General features: G+C 55.0%; 2 protein-coding genes and 1 long non-coding RNA gene across 5 annotated transcripts in view; 2 read left to right on the top strand and 1 right to left on the bottom strand.

Moving 5' to 3' along the window:
- Positions 1-641: 641 nt before the first annotated feature.
- Positions 642-1,179, top strand: BRD3OS (BRD3 opposite strand). Its single transcript, XM_072748231.1, has one exon. The coding sequence runs from the start codon at positions 775-777 to the stop codon at positions 1,027-1,029; it is 255 nt and encodes an 84-aa protein (XP_072604332.1). The 5' UTR covers positions 642-774; the 3' UTR covers positions 1,030-1,179.
- A 2,329-nt stretch (positions 1,180-3,508) lies between these two features.
- The window catches only part of BRD3 (bromodomain containing 3), a 34,863-nt gene continuing 17,699 nt past the window's right edge, over positions 3,509-20,672 (bottom strand). For both annotated transcript variants that reach the window (XM_072748229.1, XM_072748230.1), the window contains exons 6-12: positions 19,188-19,559; positions 16,810-16,938; positions 13,985-14,176; positions 12,606-12,847; positions 9,380-9,672; positions 8,443-8,571; positions 3,509-6,768 (exon numbers count right to left, since the gene is read on the bottom strand). In XM_072748229.1, the coding sequence (XP_072604330.1) occupies positions 6,653-6,768; positions 8,443-8,571; positions 9,380-9,672; positions 12,606-12,847; positions 13,985-14,176; positions 16,810-16,938; positions 19,188-19,559 (1,473 nt within the window). In that variant the 3' untranslated portion in view covers positions 3,509-6,652. The remainder of the gene's footprint in view (positions 6,769-8,442; positions 8,572-9,379; positions 9,673-12,605; positions 12,848-13,984; positions 14,177-16,809; positions 16,939-19,187; positions 19,560-20,672) is intronic.
- Positions 6,652-15,925, top strand: LOC140597829 (uncharacterized). 2 transcript variants are annotated; one of them, XR_011999789.1, is made up of 3 exons: positions 6,652-6,786; positions 9,863-9,976; positions 15,800-15,925. It is a non-coding gene; the product is annotated as an uncharacterized lncRNA (long non-coding RNA). The 2 variants fall into 2 exon arrangements; XR_011999788.1 differs by lacking the exon at positions 15,800-15,925 and having other exon boundaries at positions 9,863-11,419.

A 20,672-nucleotide genomic window follows, 5' to 3' on the forward strand; every position in this document is an offset into this window, starting at 1 on the left:
TGTTAGTTCAGAAAAGCACTAGGAGTCACAGGTGTGCCCCTTAAGTGCAGGCTCATCATCTGGGTCATGGGACAACAACTGAAATCATGACACACCCCAGTAGCTTGGTTGGATGCTCTGATCCAAAATGAGTGGAGACTGTGCGCCATAAAGCCTCCCCAGGCCGCTGACCACACGTTCATTTCTTTGTAGCATCACCCTGAGCAAGAGCAGAGGACACAGCACTGAGCAGGCACCGGTCCATCAGAGTGGCTCCGTGGCACTGGATCCGACCCAGGCACAGATCCTTGGAGAGCGGCGGTCCATCAGAGTGGCTCCGTGGCACTGGATCCGACCCAGGCACAGATCCTTGGAGAGCGGTTATGGGGACGGAGGTCTGTCTAGCTGGACGATGTCCCCTCCTGCAGGGCACCAGATACATCTTTTCAAGTAAAGTGGGCCAAGCCATGGGGTCAGAATCGCCATAGACGCCCTACCGGTGCCCCCCAGGTGGGTGCTTCGTCCCTGGCAGCTGTACATCTGATAAAGCTCGGGCTAGGTGGCCAGGCTCTTCTCAGGTTCGGTGGCAATGCCCTACTCCCAGGGGTATTGCTTACACATGGCCTGAATTCGTCGTTTTTACCAGAGTTAAATAAGAAATCCTCAGACCGGACCACTGAAAAAGCTGTTGATGAGCGCCGTTAGGGTAAAGCAGTGGGCGGTTGTCCACGCTGAGCACTGGCTCAGAGAGGCCTGGCGCACAGGAGCCCAGGTGCAGGGAGCTGCCGGCCAGTGATGAGTGGCCGTGTGCCACTGGCTGAGAAAGCCCTGTCGGAAAGCTACGCCCGGCTCCGGTACCGGGACACGTCGCTTCTCATTTGGCAGCAGCAGCAGCAGCAGCTGGAGTCTGTGCCCCCTGGGACCTACCTGAGTAGGAGCCGCAGCATGTGGTACTCACAGTACGGCAATGAGGCCATCCTAGTCCGCGACAGGCACAAGCTCGGAGTCCCCCGGGACACGGGCCAGTCCAAGTTCTGTACAATCATGTAATTCCAGGGAGAAAGCCCGGCCCGGGCCCTAGGCTGCACAGAGAACAGGCCATGATCCATTCAGTGGCCTTGGTGGTTTCCAGTCCTTACTGGGAGATTCTGAACAGTGAACATGATGACCCAAGAACCCAAGAGTCCCGGCAGCGGCTCCCAAGCCCTCTCCACAGTATCACCAGTTCACAGGCCCAGTGGACCTGGGCCCTGGGCTCCATTCTAGCCCCGCCAGCGCTGCGGGCCCGACCCGCCGGGGGCACCGCCAGTTGCTGCTTTTCTCTTAGGCTTCTGAGCAAGACGGCCACCCTGGCTTCCCACCACCTTTCCAGAAGTTTCTGGGTTTTAAGTTATTGCCTCCTGCCTGTTACAGAGGGGGCAGGTCTAGAAAAAGAGGACAGAATTAGCGTCATGAAGGCCAAGCAGGAGTAAGCGGGTAGCAGTGGGGCCTTCGCCAGCAAGGCTGGCTGCGGAATGGGCACCGTGTGCAGTGCGCCGTGGGAGCTTCTACACCAGCTTCCGGGCACTTGGGGGCGAGCATGCGAGCGCATCCAAAAACATCACGGAAACCAAGACTTATCTTCTTTCCAACCAGCTGCTGACAGGATTTCAGATGTCATCACAGGACTGACAGGCAAATTTGGCCTCTCTGCACTGAGGCGGCAGCTGGTCACCCATGGGGTGCTGGACATGTGCCCTACAGGACACCACGCAGGTGGCCTCGGTGCATCTGGGGGCAGTTTCTGTGAGGCATCTGCAAAAGATGTGCCCGTCTGTTGTAACTGAAGTCTGCGTGGCTATGTAAATGTGGGAATAGCTTTTGTCAAAGCTGACCTTTCTAAATAAATAACCTTTGAGACACTTCTTCCTTTCTCACTTGTTTTTATCTGTTTATTCATAATACCTTAATCTGGCTTCAGGTTTGTGTTTTTAGTAACGGTAGAATCTAATGGTTGCTACAAACCCCGTTACAGAAATGCATAAAGCAGAGCCAAAGTGTGCTCCCCAGACAACCACCAGCAGCCCTGCATGTGCAATTGCGCACGGTTCTGAAGGCGTGGCCTGCACCGTGCATCTCGTTGTGCGGGTTCCTTCCTGCCCAGCTGTACAGATGGACATCTATGTCCTGCTCTCAGTGTCGGACTAGCAGCGCTCCTGTGAGCCAGCAGGTAGGCAGAGATGCTTCCCACTGCAGCTGTGCATATGGCATGTCCTGAGCTTCGTCGTGCATGCTTCTCTTTGCAGGTGTGCAAGTTCACCAGCAAGCCTCCCAGAAGTGGAACTGCTGGACCAGAGCACTCCCGAAATGTTCAACGTCTAGCCAGAGGCCTGGTCCTTAGTGATGGATCCTCAGTTTGCCTGCTGCATGGGGTCAGGAGGTCTGAAGCCACATTTCCTGCATCGCCTCCCAGAGGTAAAGAGAGGGAAGCGTGTCCCATCTACACAGAATAAGACCTGCAGTCAGCAGCCCTGACACTGGGATTACCCAGAGATAGTTTAGGGCACGCCTCTGTGGTTCTTCAGTTTAAGTCCTGCTTGGGAAGATAGCAGACTTCAGGGACTCATCTGGAAGGCCTCCGTGCTGCACGTAGACCTGCCCCTCAGGACTGGCCTGAGAACAGGAAGTGGTAAGTGTGACCCAGGCATGGAGGCAGCACCTGGGAAGACAAGCACTGGCTGCAGCTAGTGTCTGCACAGGTCAAGGGGTGCAGGTGACCCACAGGCACTGGCTGCTCATAGGACAGCTGGCGCTAAGCTGCTTAGAGCACAGGAAGCCACCATCTGCTAGAGGGGAGCCAGGGCGGCTGGCTTCCATGACTGGGCCACCGAGTCCCCGTCCTTGGGGAGGTCAGCCTGGATGGGGGGGTAGGCGTCTAGACAAAGATGGTGTGTTCTGATGGGTCACTGGGAGGGTGCCCGTTGACAGCTGGGGGGCTGGGGGCACCACCAAGAACCTCTACCCAGGACGGCTCTGCAGCGCTGGGCAGCAACAGCCGCGACTGCTCAGAAAACAGCGTCAGAGTGCCAGTCTGCCGTCCGTTCCTCGCAGGAGCCTCTCTTCCATGCTAGGCTCTACACGCAGTGCAGGAAAACTTCAGCAGACATGCGACTGTGCCCACAGGACAGTGTCTGCCTCCTGCTGTCTGGGAACACGCCCTGGAACCAGGTTCAGCGTGGATGGAGCTTGGGGGAGGCATCTGCCCGGACAGGAGGGAGCAGCGAGTGAGGACCGCAACGTGACCAAGGTTGTGCTCCTTTGAAGAAAGGCTACGACGAGTGATGTTCCCCAAATCCTGGTGCCCTCCCACGCAGGCTGAGGACCAGAGCTACTTCCAACAGCTGAATGTTCCAGGGTGCGAGCCCAGGAGCCGCTGGAAAGCACAGGCAAAGGCACATACAGCCACCTTTTTTTTTTGTTGTTGTTTTATTATGAAAACAAAACAAATGCCCCAGGAGTAGGGTCCTTGATTACCAGAAACATCAAAGAGTACTTTCTACCATTTTTATTCTGTTGTGTTGAGGCCAGCATTGCAATAAACAAGCTAAAACTACTTACATCGGACTCATTTTCAGTAACTGACATTTACAGGAATATACTAGAAACGGCACTAAAAAGTTTTTAAGAAAAAGTTACGGTAAACTTGCATGCACATCATACAGAAAAGTAACATTTTAAATATAAAAAAGAAAACTTCCGGAAGCGTTATGCCAGTCCTGGGGACCAGGTTACACTGGGCGGCACGGCACACGTCCTTCTCTGGGTGGGGTGTTTCCCAGAGGGCTGTCACAGACGTGGGTGTTGCAGAACAAAAACAGAAACAAAAAGAAAACATATCTTACAGTTTGTAAGCAAGATGATGCCACCCCAGCACGAGCAGGGGTCTCTGCCCCCCACCCTGGGCCTCCAGGGCTCCCGTGAGGCCCACCTACTAAACACACGGTTCCTTCCCCCTCGAGAGGAGGCCGTGGAGAGCTGCCCTCAGGTTCTCCGTGCCACAACAGTCCGGCCTGTCTGACTGCGGTCTCCCCAACACGCGGAAACGCGGAGACGGCTGAACCTGTGCATTGCTGCACAGGCTGACCTCGAGGGGGCCGAGGATATCCCCCAAACTCTGAAGAGAAATTGGCTTTGAAGTCTGCACGGAAAGCCTCAAGAAACCACAGCACCATCGAGCTACACTGCTCAGAATGGATGGCAGCCCTCTGTGCCATGGCGGCCAGCGGCCTCCTCCTGGGGGGCAAGGGACAGAGGTGTTCCAGAACCCGTGTGTCCCGCGGAGCTAGCGGGTGACCAAGTGCTCTGAAATGCTTCCACTGTGCTGGGGGCGAGGACCACACGCTCCCCACCAACCTATCGGCTCACACAGGCGACTGCCCCCTGCTACGCCTGCAGCTGGACAGGTGCTCCATGGGAGCCCCCCCGCACCCCCTAGGCACCCTCTGCTCAGGGAGGTGCGCTCGCTGCACTTTGCCAGAGAGATCCTGCTGTAAGACCATCCGTCATGTCATGTATTAATTCCTTAAAGTCCTAGTTTAAATATTCCATTATGGATCTGCTTAGAAAACACCTTTGAAACACAAGGGTAACTCTAAAAAATGTCAAGTTGAAAATCCACATATATTTTTATTATAAACAAAACTTAATGAAAAGTTTAACAAACTGGCTCAAAACTCACCAAGCGTCAGAATCACCAGCAGTAAGAAACATGGTAACCCGCCACCCGCTGCCTCATCGGTTCCATGTCCGGCAAGGGCATCTGTCATCCTAAGGGCCGGTGGAACCTGAATCCACTTTAGGATTTTTATAGACTGCCCCCCCTACTAGGATATTGATGACCCAAACCCCCTACCCACTCCAACCACCTGGAAACTCACCACCGGACCACAGGCCAGGCCACCCACAGCTCCGCCCCCAGCACCCACTTCCAGGAAGTCCTCACGGGGAGGTCTGGGACAGTGCCCTGTCTGTTATTTCTGTGCTAATGGGAAAACGCTCAAGCAGGGAGCCCAGCGTGGTCTTCAGGGAGCAAACCCTCCCGTGGCCAGAGGCTCTTCCACCCCCAGGAGAGTCTGGCCAGGCCACTGTTGGCTGGCTGGAAGGCTGCACTGGAAGGCTGCACAGGGCCGCAGGGCCCCTGCCCCAGGGGTTGGGAGGTTAGGGGTGCCCCTTTGGGGGGCCTGGACGGCTGGCCCCTGGCACTCTCGGCCGAAGCCACAGTGCTCCAAGCTCAGGCAGGCAGTGCGGGGTGTCCCTGCGCTCAAAGGCCACAGGGCAGCCTCTGGAAAAAATAAAACCAAAACATAACCTTCTGTTAAACTCTGTATATTATTATTATTATTTTTTACAATAGAAAGTTAAAAATCAAGACTTAGATTTACTATACATTTTTTTTCTCTCAGATTACAAAGTTTATATTATATAACTGGGGTTCCCTAAATTGATTTCTTTTAAAACAGTCCTAAAGAGACCAGAAGTGAGTACAAAAGAACTCAACACACAAAATGTGAAGACCGAGAATGCGCTGCAGCTGGAAGTTGTCTATGCCCGCACGTCTCCCAATCCCGCACACGGGCACGGAGGACACACAGAACCCTGTGGGGCAGGGCCCGGGGAGGGCGAGCGCGCAGACGAGACAGCACCGGACAGGCGGCGGGACGCCAGCACCTGGAGGCCACGGGTCCGCCATCGGAGCAGGGTCTGGGGCTCTCCTCGAACCACTGAAAAGGCCTGCATTTCTTTTTTTTTTTTAAATGCATTTCTTTTGCAGTTTTTTTTTTTTTAAAAAACCACCAATGATGTTAATAAATAAAGTGTTCATATATACACGAGACTGGGAGAAGGGCTCCAGAGTGTGCAGCAGCGGCAGCTCACGAGTTGGGGACACACATGGGGCTGGACTTTCGTAGAAAATTGCTGAACCTTACAAAAAAGTCTCCTTTAGTTTTTTTTTTTTAATCTTTTCTTTTTTTTTTTTTTTTTTTAAGTTGAGGTAAAAGTTTCAGTGTATGGAAAGCTGCGCGTGGCACACGCGGCCCCCGTGTTCCCTCCCAGGAGCTCCCGACGCCCCTCCCTCGGTGCCCACCTGCCTCTCCCCACCCCTGCAGAAGCCCGGACTGGAGCCCGCAGCACCTCCAGAGTCCCCCCACCCTGCAGCAAGAGGTGACCCCAGCCGCGGGGCTGAGCTGGGGGGACAGAGACATCGCCTGTTTGCAAAGCTGACAGCCTTCGGTGCAGTACCATCTCAAGAGAAACTTCCTTTCAAACAATGCTTTCTGGAGCTACAGACCAGGTTGGGCATAAGAAAGGGGTTTTGCAAGAAACTTCAGATCACATCTGACATTTTTTTCTACGGTCATCAGGTCAGCGTTTGAAGTTGCCGTCTCCAAGCAACTCAACTCAGTTACGAAGGGAAGGCTTTATGCAGGTTCACACCTTCTTATAAAGCCTCACGTACACACGAGAAAGATCTTTGACCTATTAAAGCAAAAACTGGAAGATACCGTAACACTGAGTTTAAAAGAAAACCTGCACGCCGTGGAACCAAAGTAGTATATTAACCAGAGAAAGGAACACTGCAGAGTTTCGGCGTGTGCGACATCGCTGGTTTTGTTCTGATCTGCGAGTCCAGAGCTCATTCTGAGTCGCTGCTGTCGGAGCTGGATCCGCTGGAACTGCTGCTCCCGGACCCGGAGGAGCTGCTGCTGCTGAGCCGGGATGGCCCTCCCGAGGGCGCAGAGCCCGCTTTCTCTGAGGGAGACGCAGCAGGTGAGAGGCACTCCCCACGCACCCCCATACACCCCTGCACTAGCTGGGCAAGCATTCCCGGGACATCCACTGGCCTCACACCGACCCGTCACGAGCCTTGGCCCAGCCTGCTCCCACCCAGTTGGCTCCATCAGTATTAACCAAGTATTTGTTGGAATAGATGCCTACACTAATGAGGTTATGGTTCGGTAAGAAAGGGGTTGGGCCCTCGTCTGGGTTCCAGGCACATAGCCCCTAATACCTTTGTGGTCCTGAGTGATAACAATGTCTTTGGTTGTTTACAAGGAGCCCCCAGTGGATCACACTCGAGTTTATGCTCATGAGTGACTTAGGGCATGGTTATCACCAGAAAAACTGTGTGATGGTGGCTGGGAACTCCAGGGAAGGGAGTTCCAGAGGTGCCGGAGACAGAGTGCTATAACACTCTCAATTCCCAGAGCCTCTGGGATGGGGAGCACGTGAGGTGCGGGGAGGGTGGCACACCCACAGAGGGAGGGAAGCTGGCACCCCTGCCATGCTTTGCCCTGTGCATCTCTTCCACCTGGCTGTTCCTAACTTGTATCCTCTATGAAAAACTATACAGTAAGTTTAGCGCTTTCCTGAGTTCTGTGAGCCATTCTAGCAAACTGTCAAATCTGAGTGGAGGGTCATGGGAGCCCCAGTGTAGAGTCTATTATTGGTCAGCGGCAAGGCAGGCCCAGGACCTGCACCTGGCATCTGAGAGAAGGGCAGTCTTGTGAGGGTGAGCCCCCCACCTGTGGGCTCTAAGCTAACTCTGAGTAAGCAGTGTCACACCTGAACTGAATGGTCGGACCCCTACCTGGAGTTGGGACTGCAGAACTAGTGTGAGCAAAAGCCCACACATTTGGTGTCAGAAGTGTGAGTAAAAATACCTCAGAGGTCAATACAACTATGGAAATACGCCAGAGTCTACAAAACCCAAATGCAGTCCACTAGGAGGAAGTAATAGGGCATGGGGGGAGGTCTGCAGTGTGAAGATACCCATCAGTCAGTCACCTGATGGGTGGCACCTACTCTGCAATCTAAGGGGACACTCCCCCCTTCAGAGGGAGCAGACAGGGCAAGCAGGACCAGGCAACGGGGCGGCACCCAGCCCCTCTGTGCCTCTGACCATTCACTACCTGGGCCGCACCATCTCTGCAGCTGGGAAACAGGGATTTGCCCTTTCTTGCAGGCTTGAGAAAAAGAGATATGCAGTCAAATCACCTGCTCACCTAAAATAAGACCCTGTAGTCCAAAAGCACAGGACCTGGGGATAGGGAGCTGGAACCTCTCTCCTGTCTGGGACAGCCAGAAAACTTGCTGCCAGGGGCCAGGACCACGGGGTCTAGCCCTAAACACCACAGTTGGGCCCTCCCGAAGAGTCCTCCCTGGGGGTTCTGGCACAGGACGCTCCCACGCATGCCTTTCATCTGCTCAGCCTCCATGCAGGACCAGGGTCCTCCTGGTCCCCAGTTCACAGACTCAGGAGCTTCATCTAAGGGCACAGCACCTTTCAGCTGGTAGAGCTGCAGACAGAAGCCTGGATCTGCCGGCCATTCCCCTGCCACTTACCCTCCCCCTCAACAGAGAACAGCAGTTGGGGCTGCAGCACGACCCCATGCCTTGGCAGCAGTGCGGCCCGCACACAGTTACCTTTCTTGGCAGGCTTCTTATTGTTGTTCAGCTGTCCACTGACATCCTGTAGCCGCTTCTCTAACTCCTTCTTCTTTTCCTGAGCTAACTCCTCCTTCGACTTGGCCGCCTGCTTCTTCCCACTTGTGGCTGGAGAAGAGCACAGAGCTGAGATGGTGGGGTGGGACAGACAAAGGACAGGTGGCCACCACAGGTGCACAGCAGCCGCCAGGTGCCATCCAGCCATCCTGGATGCTCACAGTGTGTGCTGGGCCCCCACAGCATGTGCCACTGCCTCTGAGTCTGAGGAGAACTTACCCAGGGTCAGGTGCACCTGACTGCAAGGATCACATGACTCCATCCAGGAGGAAGCACGTGGGCCCACTGACAGGGCACACCCCGGGTGTTCCCTGGGGCCAGGGCCACTGCCCAGCTCTCTTGCTGCCACAGGGCTGCCTCTCACTTTCTAGGACCTGCTACCCCAGGCAGTGCCTTGTCCCCATCCAGTAAAGTCATGGACTTCCTGGTCAAGCCTGGGCTAGCCTGGCAGATGTCCATCCTGGGAGGTTGGACCCTCACTCCAGGCAAAAGGGAACTAACTGGTTTGTCCTGGCTGGGGACCATCAAGAGGTCACCTGCAACCTTGGTCCCAAATGGAGCCCCAGGAAGGCTTGTGGTGGCAACCTTAACTGGCACTTGAATGAATGGGGCCAACCCAGTGGTCCTGCCCGTCCCGGTGACAGCCAAGGCAGGCAGGTACTGCCCACCTGCCCCACAGCAGGGAAGATGGGCCCAGCTGAGCAAACAAGTGTCCTTGGGGTACATGGTGGGAGTGGACAAGGAGAGTGACCTGCCCCACTACCTGGCTTTCCCCATCTAGGCCTACAGGAGAGGGGAGGAGGGGAGGCAGGGATGAGGGCAGGGATGGTGAGCATGGTGCTCAGCCCCCACAACTTACAGAATGGCTTCCTTTGCTTTTTCTGTAAACAAGACTTGACGTATCTCTCTAGCTCCCGCAAAGTGGTTGGTTTCAGAGTCTCAAAGTCAATCTCTATCTCATCGGGGTTGGAGTCCCTGAGCGAGGGCTCCCGGGACTGGATGATGTGTACCACCCGGCCCAGTTTCTCCCCAGGCAGCCGGTTGATGTCGAGGCTGAGTTGGCGCTTCTCGTCATAGCTCATGGGCAGGCCTTCTTCCTCCTCTTCTGAGTCGTAGGAGGCTGATGCCTGCTTGCCACCCTTCTTCGGCTGCCTGAGGCACAAGGCAAAGAACATCGTGGCACAGAGTCCCCGCCCCTTTCTCCCCAGCCCAGAGCCCCTGCCCCCTGTCCTCCCAACACCCATGGAGCCCCCAGCCCAACAGAGCCCCTGCCCCCATCCCCCCAGCCCAACAGAGCCTCTGCCCCTCATCCCCGTTCTGTCTTGGCCTTCTTCCTTTCCAGAACCAGGCTCTTTTACCAAGAGGCAAGCCCTAAGTGGTGCCCCAGGACAGAGAAGCCAGGTGGACTGAGCGTTGCACATGTGTCTGCAGGGACATAGAAGACTCTGTTTCACAGGTCAGAGCAGAAGTTGCTCCCAACTTGGGGATTTCCAGGCCTTGGCCAGAAAAGACTGTAGTGGTCAGTTCCTCTCAACACCCTACAGGCATCTCATTCAGCAGGTCAAAAACTGATCTCCATATTCAGATAATCCAAAAGGAGGCAGAAAAGGGAACAGAGGAATAACAACCAAAGGGACAACAGAAAATAATAAAATGGCAGACCAAAATGCAATTTATCAATCATTACATTAAATGTAAACAGTCTAAACACACCAACTAAAAAGACATAATCAGGATGGATAAGAAATAAGACCCGACTTACATGGGTCTCAAACCCTACGTTAAGTACAATGACAGAAGTAGGTTAAAACTAAGGAGATGGGGAGACTAAACCCTGCAAATGCTGAATGAAGGAAAACTGCAGTGGCCGTGTTAGCTTCAGATAGCAGAGACTTCAGAACAAGGTCAGGAAGAAGAGGGCATAGTGAGAAGAGGATCAACTGACCAGGAAGACATCACAGTGCTCAATGTATGTGCCTCTGAAAACCAAGCTTTAAAACGTATGAAGCAAAACTGATAGAACCAAAGGAAGATAGAAACATCCACAATTACAGCTGGGGAGTCAACAGTTCTCTCGGTGATTGATAAAGCAAATCAGCAAAAAGAAAGGAGACCCCCAACAACATCATCAACCAAATTAACCTGACATGTAGGCAACACTCAATCCAACAGCAGAACACATGTTCAAGTCCACATGGAACATTCCCCAGTTCCCAGCCATAAAATAAATCTTAACAGGAAGTATCGAGATCACACACAGTGTGTTCTCTAACCCTAATAGAATAAAAAACCAGTGACTGAACCATGTCCAGAAAAATCTCCAAATACTTGGAAATTAAACAACATACTTCTAAAATAACCTGTGATCAAAAAGGATGTCTGAAGGGAAATTAGAAAATATTTTGAACTAAATGAAATCACATATATCAAATTTGTGGAGTACAGCTAATGTAGTGTTTAGGTAGAAATATATAGTATTAAATGATTACATTAAAAATGAGGTCTCAAATCAATAATCCTAGTTTCTACTTTAAGAGAGCAAATTAAGTCCAAAGCAAGCAAAAGGAACTGATAAAAATAAGACCATAAAGAAAAGGAAGTGAAAGCAAATAAAACCCAATGACATCAAATACTGGTAACAGCCAATAAAAGAAATCATTCTGTCTCCAGATTCACCAAGAAAAAAGACACATTACCAAAGAAAGGACACCTCACTAGAGGCCCTACAGATATTAAAAGGACAAAACGGGCACACGTATTCCACAATTCAGGTGAAATGGAGCAATGTCTCGAAAGGCACAAATACCCAAAACTCACTCAGGATGAAACTGATAACCTGACTAGTCTGGTACCTAAAAAATAACTGAATTCATCATTAAAAACTTTCTACCAATGAAAACTCCAGGCCCAGATGCTTTCACTGGGGAATTCTATTTTATACTTAAGAGTTAATACCAACTCTATAAATCTATCCAGAAATCAATCAATCTATCTATCTATCCAGAAAATAGGAGAGAACACCTCCCAACTCATTTTCAAGGCCAATATTATGCTGACACCAAATCCAGATGGACACTATGAGGAAACCTGATTTCTGCCTCTTCTCTGAAGGGGGGGGGGGGGGGGAGGACAAAACTCGAGCATTCCCACCACCTCTCAATGATGCCGCAGACCACCCAGCTGCCAGAGCCCAAACCCCCAGCTCCACATGGCCCTGTCCTCCTGCCTCCAGGCACCAAGGCCTGTCCCTTCTGCCTCCCCCTCCATGACCACCCCGGCCTCTCTTGACTGCATAGCCACAAAACCTCCCGGGCTGTCCTTTCTCCTCTTCCTGCATCCCACCACTCCATTCTCCACACTGACTAGGATCTGACCACTTCCAGCTCAAACACTTCATGATGTCCCTTCACCTGCTCAGAGGATAAAACGAGAGGCCTTAACAAAGTTGGCCGACCCCCGCGGCCTCTCCTGACCCCTCTTCCCAAAGCAGTCTCCATTCCTCAGTGCAGCCAACTTTGTCCTAATTCCCACTAATTCCTACAATGTGTCTGCTGGCCGCCACAGCTTTGTCGCCACTGTTCCATGCTGGCCTGGAGCGCCTTCCCCCCATCCTCATCTCCCTGTTGTCCTGTCTGTGGCAGGCATTCCTCAGGGCAGTGTCTGGCACTGCAGGAGGGAAGACAGAGGTAGGTGGACCAGGAAGAAGAATCTGTGCCAAGGCGCAATGCCCCAGATAGAACCCCTGGCCCAAATCAGGGAAACGAGCCCAACGCCTTGAGATGCCGAGGTCTGTGCCAGATAGTGTGACCACTCTAGTACCCGAGATCGAGAGGCTAGCCCCAAGGACAGCTAAGTGATACCCTCCAGAGCCCAGTCTTCTCAGCAGAGGCCTCATTTTATCCCTGTACTCTTCCCAAAGGTGGGAAACAAGGACCCCAGCCTGTTTTCTATGGACCAGCCCAGTCTCTGTCCCAAGGACACATAGCCATGGTGCAAAGGCCCAAACCTAGTACCCTTCCTGCCACACAAGCACTGAGGACACACAACATTGGGCTTGGAGGGGCCTGAAGGGCGCCACAACCCACCTGCTGGCCGTGGCTGTGCTGCTGGCCTTCTTGGCGGGAGCCTTCTTCGGTTGGGCCTGCTTGGCAGGTGGGGCCACCTTGGCCTTCTTCTCGTCCTCAGACTTTGCCTTGTGCCTCTCCTTGTCCTTGTCTTTGTCCTTGTCCTTCTTCTTCTTCTCCTTTTCCTTCTTCTCCTTCTTCCTCTTTGGCTTGTTCACTGGGGCCTGCGACAGGGCGGCTAGCTGCTCGTGCACAGCCTTCAGCTGGAAAATAGCAGGTAGCTGAGCAGGGCTCCCTGGGAATAGCCCAAGAGGGCCACGGGTGATGGCGGGGGGCCTTGGGCTGCCCTTGGAGCTACCTCAACCGGGGAGGTGAGCCAGGAGCTGAGGGCATCAAAGCCCCACTCGGCCCTCACTACCCCTGTGAGTGCTGGAGAGCTGCTGGGCCTCACCATCCTCACCTGAAACATGGCTCACAGGTGGCCAAGAGGTGGACAGATGAGCCTGGTGGCGCATTCGGACCAGTGCAGGTGGCATAGTAACAACTTGATAAAAGGCAGCTAACGCTTTACTCGCCACTTTTCAGACAAAGACAACTCTACATAGAGGTTTATGCATCTGTACGAAGGAGGTTTTCAACAGCTACTCTTAGAAGCCATTTAGGGGAGCCAGGGTGGCTCAGCAGTTTAGCGCCGCCTTCAGCCCAGGGCTTGATTCTGGAGATCTGGGATCGAGTCCCATGTTGGGCTCCCTGCATGGAGCCTGCTTCTCTCTCTGTCTGTGTCTCTGCCTCTTTCTGCCTCTCTGTGTCTCTCATGATTAATAAATAAAATCTTAAAAAAAAAAAAAATAGAAGCCATTTGGATGTCACGTGGTAGATATGCAGGATTAAAATGATCCAGGGCCAGCAGCTAATGTTTACCCCATGCCGACACATACGTGGTAGCATGTTAAGTGCTTTACATACTTCTCATTTCAGCAACGCCCGAGGGTCATGAGGGCCCATAAGCTCCACCTCATTGGAGAGGAAATGGGGTCACAGATCCGGGGCCACTGGGTGTCTACACCCAGGACCATCTTCCCTGCGGTGTCACCTCTAACGAGGCTCAGCCCAAAGTCAAACGGCAACCTCACACTAGTGACCCGAGAGCCACTTCTACTCTGCTCTCTCCTCCCTGTCAGATAGACCAAAGTGGGACCACCTCGTTCCTACAGCAGCCACAAGCCAGCACCCTCTAGATGCTTCCATGGCGGATGAGGCACCCGGGGCCCAGCAGGACCCCAGGCACAGACAACACAAGTCAGGCTGGCACGACCCTGATCTGCAGGCACTCCCGAGGGGCCCTCGGCGCTGACGCCTTCCCCTCGTCCTGCCCAGGGCGGCCCGGCCCGGTGGCACACCTGCTCCTGCAGCTCCGCCAGCCTGGTGGCCCGCTCCTCCTCCGAGTCCGAGCTGCCTGAATCCGAGGAGCTCTCCTCGCTGCTGCGGCTGCTCTCGGCACCCTTGCTCAGCACGGGGGCTGCGGGGGCAGGCAGTGCCGGCGCCTCCACCGGCTCATCCGGCATCTTGGCAAACCGCATCTCAAACACGTCCTGTGGGAAAGCAGGGGCCACCTGAGGTCCTGGACGCCCACGGGGAGCCCCTTAGAGTGGGGGACCCACACCTGAGCGTCCCTGAGATGCACTCAGAGCTGTACCCACAGTTACTTCAAAGGCCAGGCCTCGAGGGGGACTGGGCTACCCCAGCTTGCTCACCCTCCCTCCCTCCCTCTGTCCCTGTCCAGGCACTGAGTGCGGGTCTGGGGCAGGGACCAGGGGCCAACAACCACAGGTGCAGCCTTCTAGGAACTGGTCCACAAACTCCCTTTACTAAGCACACAAGCCTCTGTCTTGTCAAGATCTGCGTATCCTTTTGACTTCTGGGTCTGAGGCCCTATAGGCTTCCGCCCACTGCAAAGCAGCTCCCAAGTTCCTACCTCTGACCTATGACCTCTGCAGGGCCCCCAGATGCTGGGTCTGGGGGCCAGTTCACATTCTCCCCCATTCTCGCCCTAGGATTTTGCCATAGCATCATATATCTCATTCCAAGCTGGGCCCAAAAGTTGGCTCAAAGGCACAAGTCTTATTCTGTCAAAACTGGCTTTGAAAAGCCCCTTGGCCAGCTCAGAACAGAACAGGACCCAGGCCCTCAGGGACACCTCCCAGCCAAGGTTCCCTCTCCTGGCAGCCTAGGTTCATTTCAGATGGGGGTGCACAGCCACATGGGAGCTCTCTCTTTGCTAAGCCCATATACCCGAATCCATATCAGCTCACACAAGATCCCAACCTACTGACGAGGCATCATCTCCAGGTTCTGGTCCCAGACTCTCCTCCTGGGATGAAGACATTCCCAGAAGCACAGATGTGCACAGCGGCCTGGCCTGCTCCTGGCACATGGCCTAGAGGAGCACTGACAGCAGGCTGCCTCAATGCTGGGCTCCGACACCAGCGCTGGATTTGCATGACTGCACTAGTGCAGTTACCGAACAGCCATTGGTAATCGAGACTGGTGGCCTCTGTGCACATATTGCTGAGAACCAGCTGTTGCAGGAAAAGATCCAGAGCCACTGGCCTCTGCACTCTGCTTGCACACCTGATCTGCCACCAGCACTGCTTGGCTTCCTTATTAAGCTAAACCACAAGTTACCAGGTTTAGAAGTATCACAGAGCCAACATGGAGTAGGATTTTGCAAAGTCTTTTGTTCCAAAACACAGTGGGGCGTGGTCTCCGTAGAAAACTACAGATCCTGCTTGCTTCCTGGGGCTACTAAGACTGCCATGCCATACTTCCCAGTGGTAGCCGGTCCACAGAGGGTGCAGCCGGCAACAGCAGAGCCTGGGAAAGGCTCACATGCAAGAAGACCCAGCAGCACGAAAGACAGCTTCTCCCTCCTCCCTCCTCTGAGTCCTGGGAGGTCAAGGGTGACACCATGAGCTGTTTCACAGGTTTTTAAAAGGGTTCTAAGCAAAGACTAGGAACACCTCACATAACAAACAGCCTACATCGGGGGCGGGGGGGGGGGGGGACTGCTAGAAGAGAGTAGAGATCCGCAATTTTTACGCTTTCCTCAAAAAAAAAAAAAAAATCTTTCAACTACATAATGTTTAAATTTTGATACTATTAGGGTGCCTGGGTGGCTCAGTTGGTTAAGCGTCTGACTCTTTATTTTGTTTTAGGTCATGATCTCGGGGTCCTGCGAGGGAGCCCCGCACCAGGCTCCACTCTCAGCGGGGAGTCTGCTTGAGATTTTCTCTCCCCCATCCAACCCTCCTCCTGCTTGCACCTGCATGCTGTCTCTAAAATTATTTTTAGGGGCAGCCCCGGTGGCGCAGCGGTTTAGTGCCACCTGCAGCCCAGGGCATGATCTTGGAGTCTCGGGATTGAGTCCCACGTCAGGCTCCCTGCAAGAAGCCTGCTTCTCCCTCTGCCTATGTCTCTGCCTCTCTCTCTCTCTCTCTTTCTCTCTCTCTCTGCATCTCTATGAATAAATAAATAAAATCTTTAAAAAAATTATTAAAAAAAAAACAGTACTAACTTAAAAAAAATAAAAAATAAAATTATTTTTAAAAACTATCTTTAAAAAATTCTGATGCTGTTATTTAAAAACGCAACAATGCATGTCATACAGAGAGTGCACTGACCCACACAGAAATAGGTGGGCAGCACCCAGACTTTGGCAGAAAGTCGCACATGTGTGTGAGACCTGAGGGCACAGGTACATGGGTCCCTACACAGAAGGCCAGACTCACCTTCCCTATAGTCCCCACACCTTGTCCCCCTAAACTGTCTGCTTTTGTCAGAAAAGGCTGCACAACCATCACGTGACCCAGCTTCCAGCAGCCTGACCGGAAGGCCCATGACAAAACCCCCCTTGCAAAGTGAAGTGGTGGGAGGAGGCATGCCTGCCTTCTCATCTCTTCCCCCGCTGCTGGAGCATGAGCCTGTCCCGGAGGGTGCCTTCCCTGCAGCTCTGCCTGCAGCTCCTGGAGGGCAGAGGTTGGCCTGTTCACCCCCATGTCCCCGGGAAGCAGGTGTGGGGCCTGGCCCACACTGGGGACCACTCAAGAGAAAGGTGTTATGTGGGTGAGGCTCTCCCACGGAGCCCTGTGTCTTTCCTGGGCACCCACCCTAATTTGCTGGTCCCACCAATGCCCAGAAGGATCCCTGCCTGAGAGCCTCGGGTTACCTGGAGCTTCCTGGCCATGGCCACCACCTCGTGGTCTGGGGGGTTGTATTTGTAACAATTGGAGAACATTAACCGGATGTCAGCAGCGAAGCCCTGAGCGTCTGGGTACTCGCGACTGTCCATCTTCTTCTGTAACACACAAGCAGCAGGGTGTGAGGGGCACTGCCTGGCACTCTGGGGCTCAGCCAGACCCCACGTGCATGCACACGACCCAGCACACAACCACCAGCACACGACCCAGCACACGACCACCATCCACGGCCAGCCCAAGACCCCAGAAAGAGTGTGGGATGGGAGTGGGACTCGAGGGCTTGGAAGGGAGGGGAGGCAGCCACCCTGGGTGGAGGGCAACGCAGGAATCCTGGCTCCTATAGCCGCCCTGTAACGTCTCCTTGCTCTAGTTCTCAGCTCTACACGTTGGGTCACTTTATACAGCGAAGTCCCTGACAGGAAGAGCTCCAGGGGGATCGCGGAGCCTCCAGTAAGTCACTGCCACCTCGGGTGGAATGTCTACTCAGTTCACAGATCAGGACACTGACTTCGTCCCCAAGAGAATCCAGGCATTGCTGGCCAGCCTCCCCCTTGCAGGACGCACCAGATGGTCCCAGCCAACCCAGGAGGACAAGGCAGGGTTGGGGGAGAGACAAAAGGCACCTGCATGTGCACAACAGAAGTACGACCATCAACACAAGATAGTGGCTCACAGTAAGGGCAAGTGGAAGGGAACTGCTTGGTGAGGGAGTGAGCTCTCTGTGTCTGGGTGGGGTCAAGCAAAAACCAGGAGTCAGGGTCATCCAGTCAGCAAGGGGGCCTGCAGGAGCCGACGGCCTGCCCGGCTGGCACCTCTACAGACAGAATCCTGGGCTCCCTGCTCAGCCGCCCCTGGCTGTGTGGCTTGGAGTCACCATCCTCACTGGCTCCGCGGAGCTCTAGGGGCTTAAGGGGGCAGGAGGGACGCCTGGGTGGCTCAGTGGTTTAGCGCCTGCCTTCGGCCCAGGGCGTAATCCTGGAGTCCTGGGATTGAGTCCCACATCGGGCTCCCTGCATGGGGCCTGCTTCTCCCTCTGCTTGTGTCTCTGCCTCTCTCTCTGTGCCTCTCTTGAACAAATAAATAAAATCTTAAAAAAAATTCTAAAAAAAACTAAAGTTAAAAAAACAAATAAATAAAAGGGGCAGGAGCTGAGTCACTGAGGTCAACAGCGCCCCCATACAGGTGCTGTGAGCCCTGCCGGCTCCAGGCCTCAAGAGTCAAAGAAGTGGATCCCGGGACGCTCCACCAGCAACTCACCTGGGGTGGGCCCTCCAGCCTCCATGTCCCTGTCTCTGACCCGCAGGGGTGCATGCAGACAAAAGGCCTGGCCCCTGTCCCCCCAGCCCAAGTCCCAGCCAGGACACTGTGCAGGGCGGACGAGACAGACACGCAGCCCTGCCCGGGGCCAAGGGGGCCAGCTGCCCGCTGCCAGCCCAGAGCCAGGACCACGCATACCCTAAGCAGGGACAGCGCCTCCGTGATGCGGGCACCTGGCCTGACATGCGCAGCCATTCCTGCTGCCCCACAGTCAGGACCGGCTAGCAGAGAGCAGGCCTCTGCCGAGAACAAATCCAAGGGTTAGGGCTTCTCCCCAGGAGGGGGACAGTGCGAGCTTGGCCCTCCTGTCTCTGCTCAGATCTTTCTGCTCATTCTCTACTCACACTGACTCACACGGATAAAACATTGTCTGAAGGAAAGGAAGGTATCAGGCTCCCGGCAGGGGCAGGACAGAAGGTATCCGAGGAAGAGGCTTGGTGCTGAGTGGTTCGCCCACCACCACAGGCTGGCTTCACTGAGAAAGCAGGCACAAGGCCAGGGACCAGCTGCTCAAGGCCCAGACCCTCTGTGTAGACAGCAGCAACTGCTCCCCTTTGCAGGGGTACCTTTAAGTGCCACATGGGCAGCTCGTGGGGGAGCTGGGCTACAGTCCCCAACTGCTGGGGTGTTCCTGAGAGACCCAGAGGCCAGCACCTGGCTGGCTCACAGTGCTCCTGAGGGCAGGTGAGCCAGGGCCCAGCCCAACGGGTGGCCAGAAACCCCACCTGCATGTGCTCAGGAGCCCCTGTGCGGGAGGCCCCAGCTCTTGGTCTCAACTCTGCTACTTCCCCCACTCTGGGCAGGGAGAGGGTGGGTCACCTGAAAGGGCCTCCTTGAGGACATCCTGAAACCTGCAAACACACCAGGACAGGACAAGGGTTCTAGCGGAACAGATGACTATGAAGCCCCAGGCTCAGGGATGGCAGGCAGGCCTCGTCCCCCCCAGACACCGCCAGACCCATGCCACCCATGGGACACGTGCCAGTGGCACTCTGGGTGGCGCCCCTGTCAGCAAGAGGCCGCACGGTACCTTGACGGTGCTGAGGTCCATCGGGTGCTTGATGATGTCGTGGTAGTCATGCAGCTCCAGGGCCTCGGCGTCCACCGGCTTGTAGAAGGGCCAGGCGTAGGCCGCATGCTTCTTGGACAGCATTTCCTTGAGGATGCTATCACAGTGCCGCAAGTGCTCCGATAGCTTGCCCTTTTTGCCTGCATGCTGGGGCACCTCGCCATCCTCTAGATCCTTCTTGGGCGGTTTGATGGGGCGGCCCCCACTCTCTCGCCGTGCCACCACCTTGGCCTGCTTGGGGTCTGACAGTGGCGGGGGCGACTCGCTCCGGCTCGCGGTGATGGCAGATGTCGTGGGCGTCGTGGTGTCTGCTTTCCGCTTTACACCCTTTTTCTGCGACAGTGAGATGACCAGTGAGCTCAAGAACATGCAGTGGGCACGAGAACACCCATGCTTGCGCCTTCCACAGTGTGCTCCGCCAGGCTCCAAGCAAAGCGACAGCATGCACAGCCATACCCATCCTCCCGGCTGCCCCTGCACAGTCCACAGGATGCCGAGGCTCAGAGTGGCCACATGTTGGGACCCAGGTCACACAGCTGGTAGTGGGAAGGCTGGACTTGGAACCCAGCCCAGTGCCGCCCCTCAAGGGTCCTCTCCCTTTGCCCCCAGGGTTCTGAGGTCACGCCTGAGCAGCGTGAGGTGTGGCATGCAAATCACCAGTGCCTAACCTCAGGCTCATGTGGGAGGCTCCAGACACAAGCATGACCTGGGTGACCTGGCCCCGGGATCGTCCCCAGGTGGTACTCAGGCTAAGGGACAGCAGAGACAAATGGAAATCCCTGCTTATAAAGGCCAGTGGGAAAGCCCCAGTTAAGGGCCTCAAAGCTGGAGCTTCAAGGACAGCCATCGTGGTGCAGGCTGAGGCCAGGAGGCAGGAAGAGCATGCCGGGCAGGGGTAGGGGCCGGGGCCGGGCAGCAGCGGGTTCAGGACCGAGGACTCCAGGGGGCTGACTGGGCAGGTCTGGACTTTAATCCTGAAGGCAGTGGGAGCCACAGAAAGCTGTTTTCCGCAAGGGGAGGGAGTGCCAAAGTGACCCGTAGAGCCTCTTGTGGGTGTGAAGGGCAGACACTCTCATGGGCTGTGCCCTGAGAGCGAGGACATGTGGTAGAGCCGTGGGTCCAGGGCGTGAGTCTCTTCAGGTACCATGCCCGGGGGCCTCAGGTGTGCTCTGCAGCCAGGGCTCAGTACGTCCCCGAGACCAGCTCAGCCAGCTCCCAGCCTCTCAGACTGGCAGAGGAGCCCCTCAGAGCCGCGGCTCCCAGGCTGATGGGCTGACAGGACCTGCCCTCTGGGCCACCGCCACGGTCTCTGGCCCAGCCAAGCCACCACCACCAGGCTGGCAGGGGCACGACCTGGCTATCCACAAACACTTGTGGGTATCCACAGGACACCAAGCGTGTGCCACAGAGGCCCGCAGGGGAGCTCACCTGGCCATGGCAAACAGG

This window comes from Vulpes vulpes, chromosome 2 (assembly GCF_048418805.1).
Source record: "Vulpes vulpes isolate BD-2025 chromosome 2, VulVul3, whole genome shotgun sequence".
In the NCBI taxonomy this organism is placed as follows: domain Eukaryota; kingdom Metazoa; phylum Chordata; class Mammalia; order Carnivora; family Canidae; genus Vulpes; species Vulpes vulpes.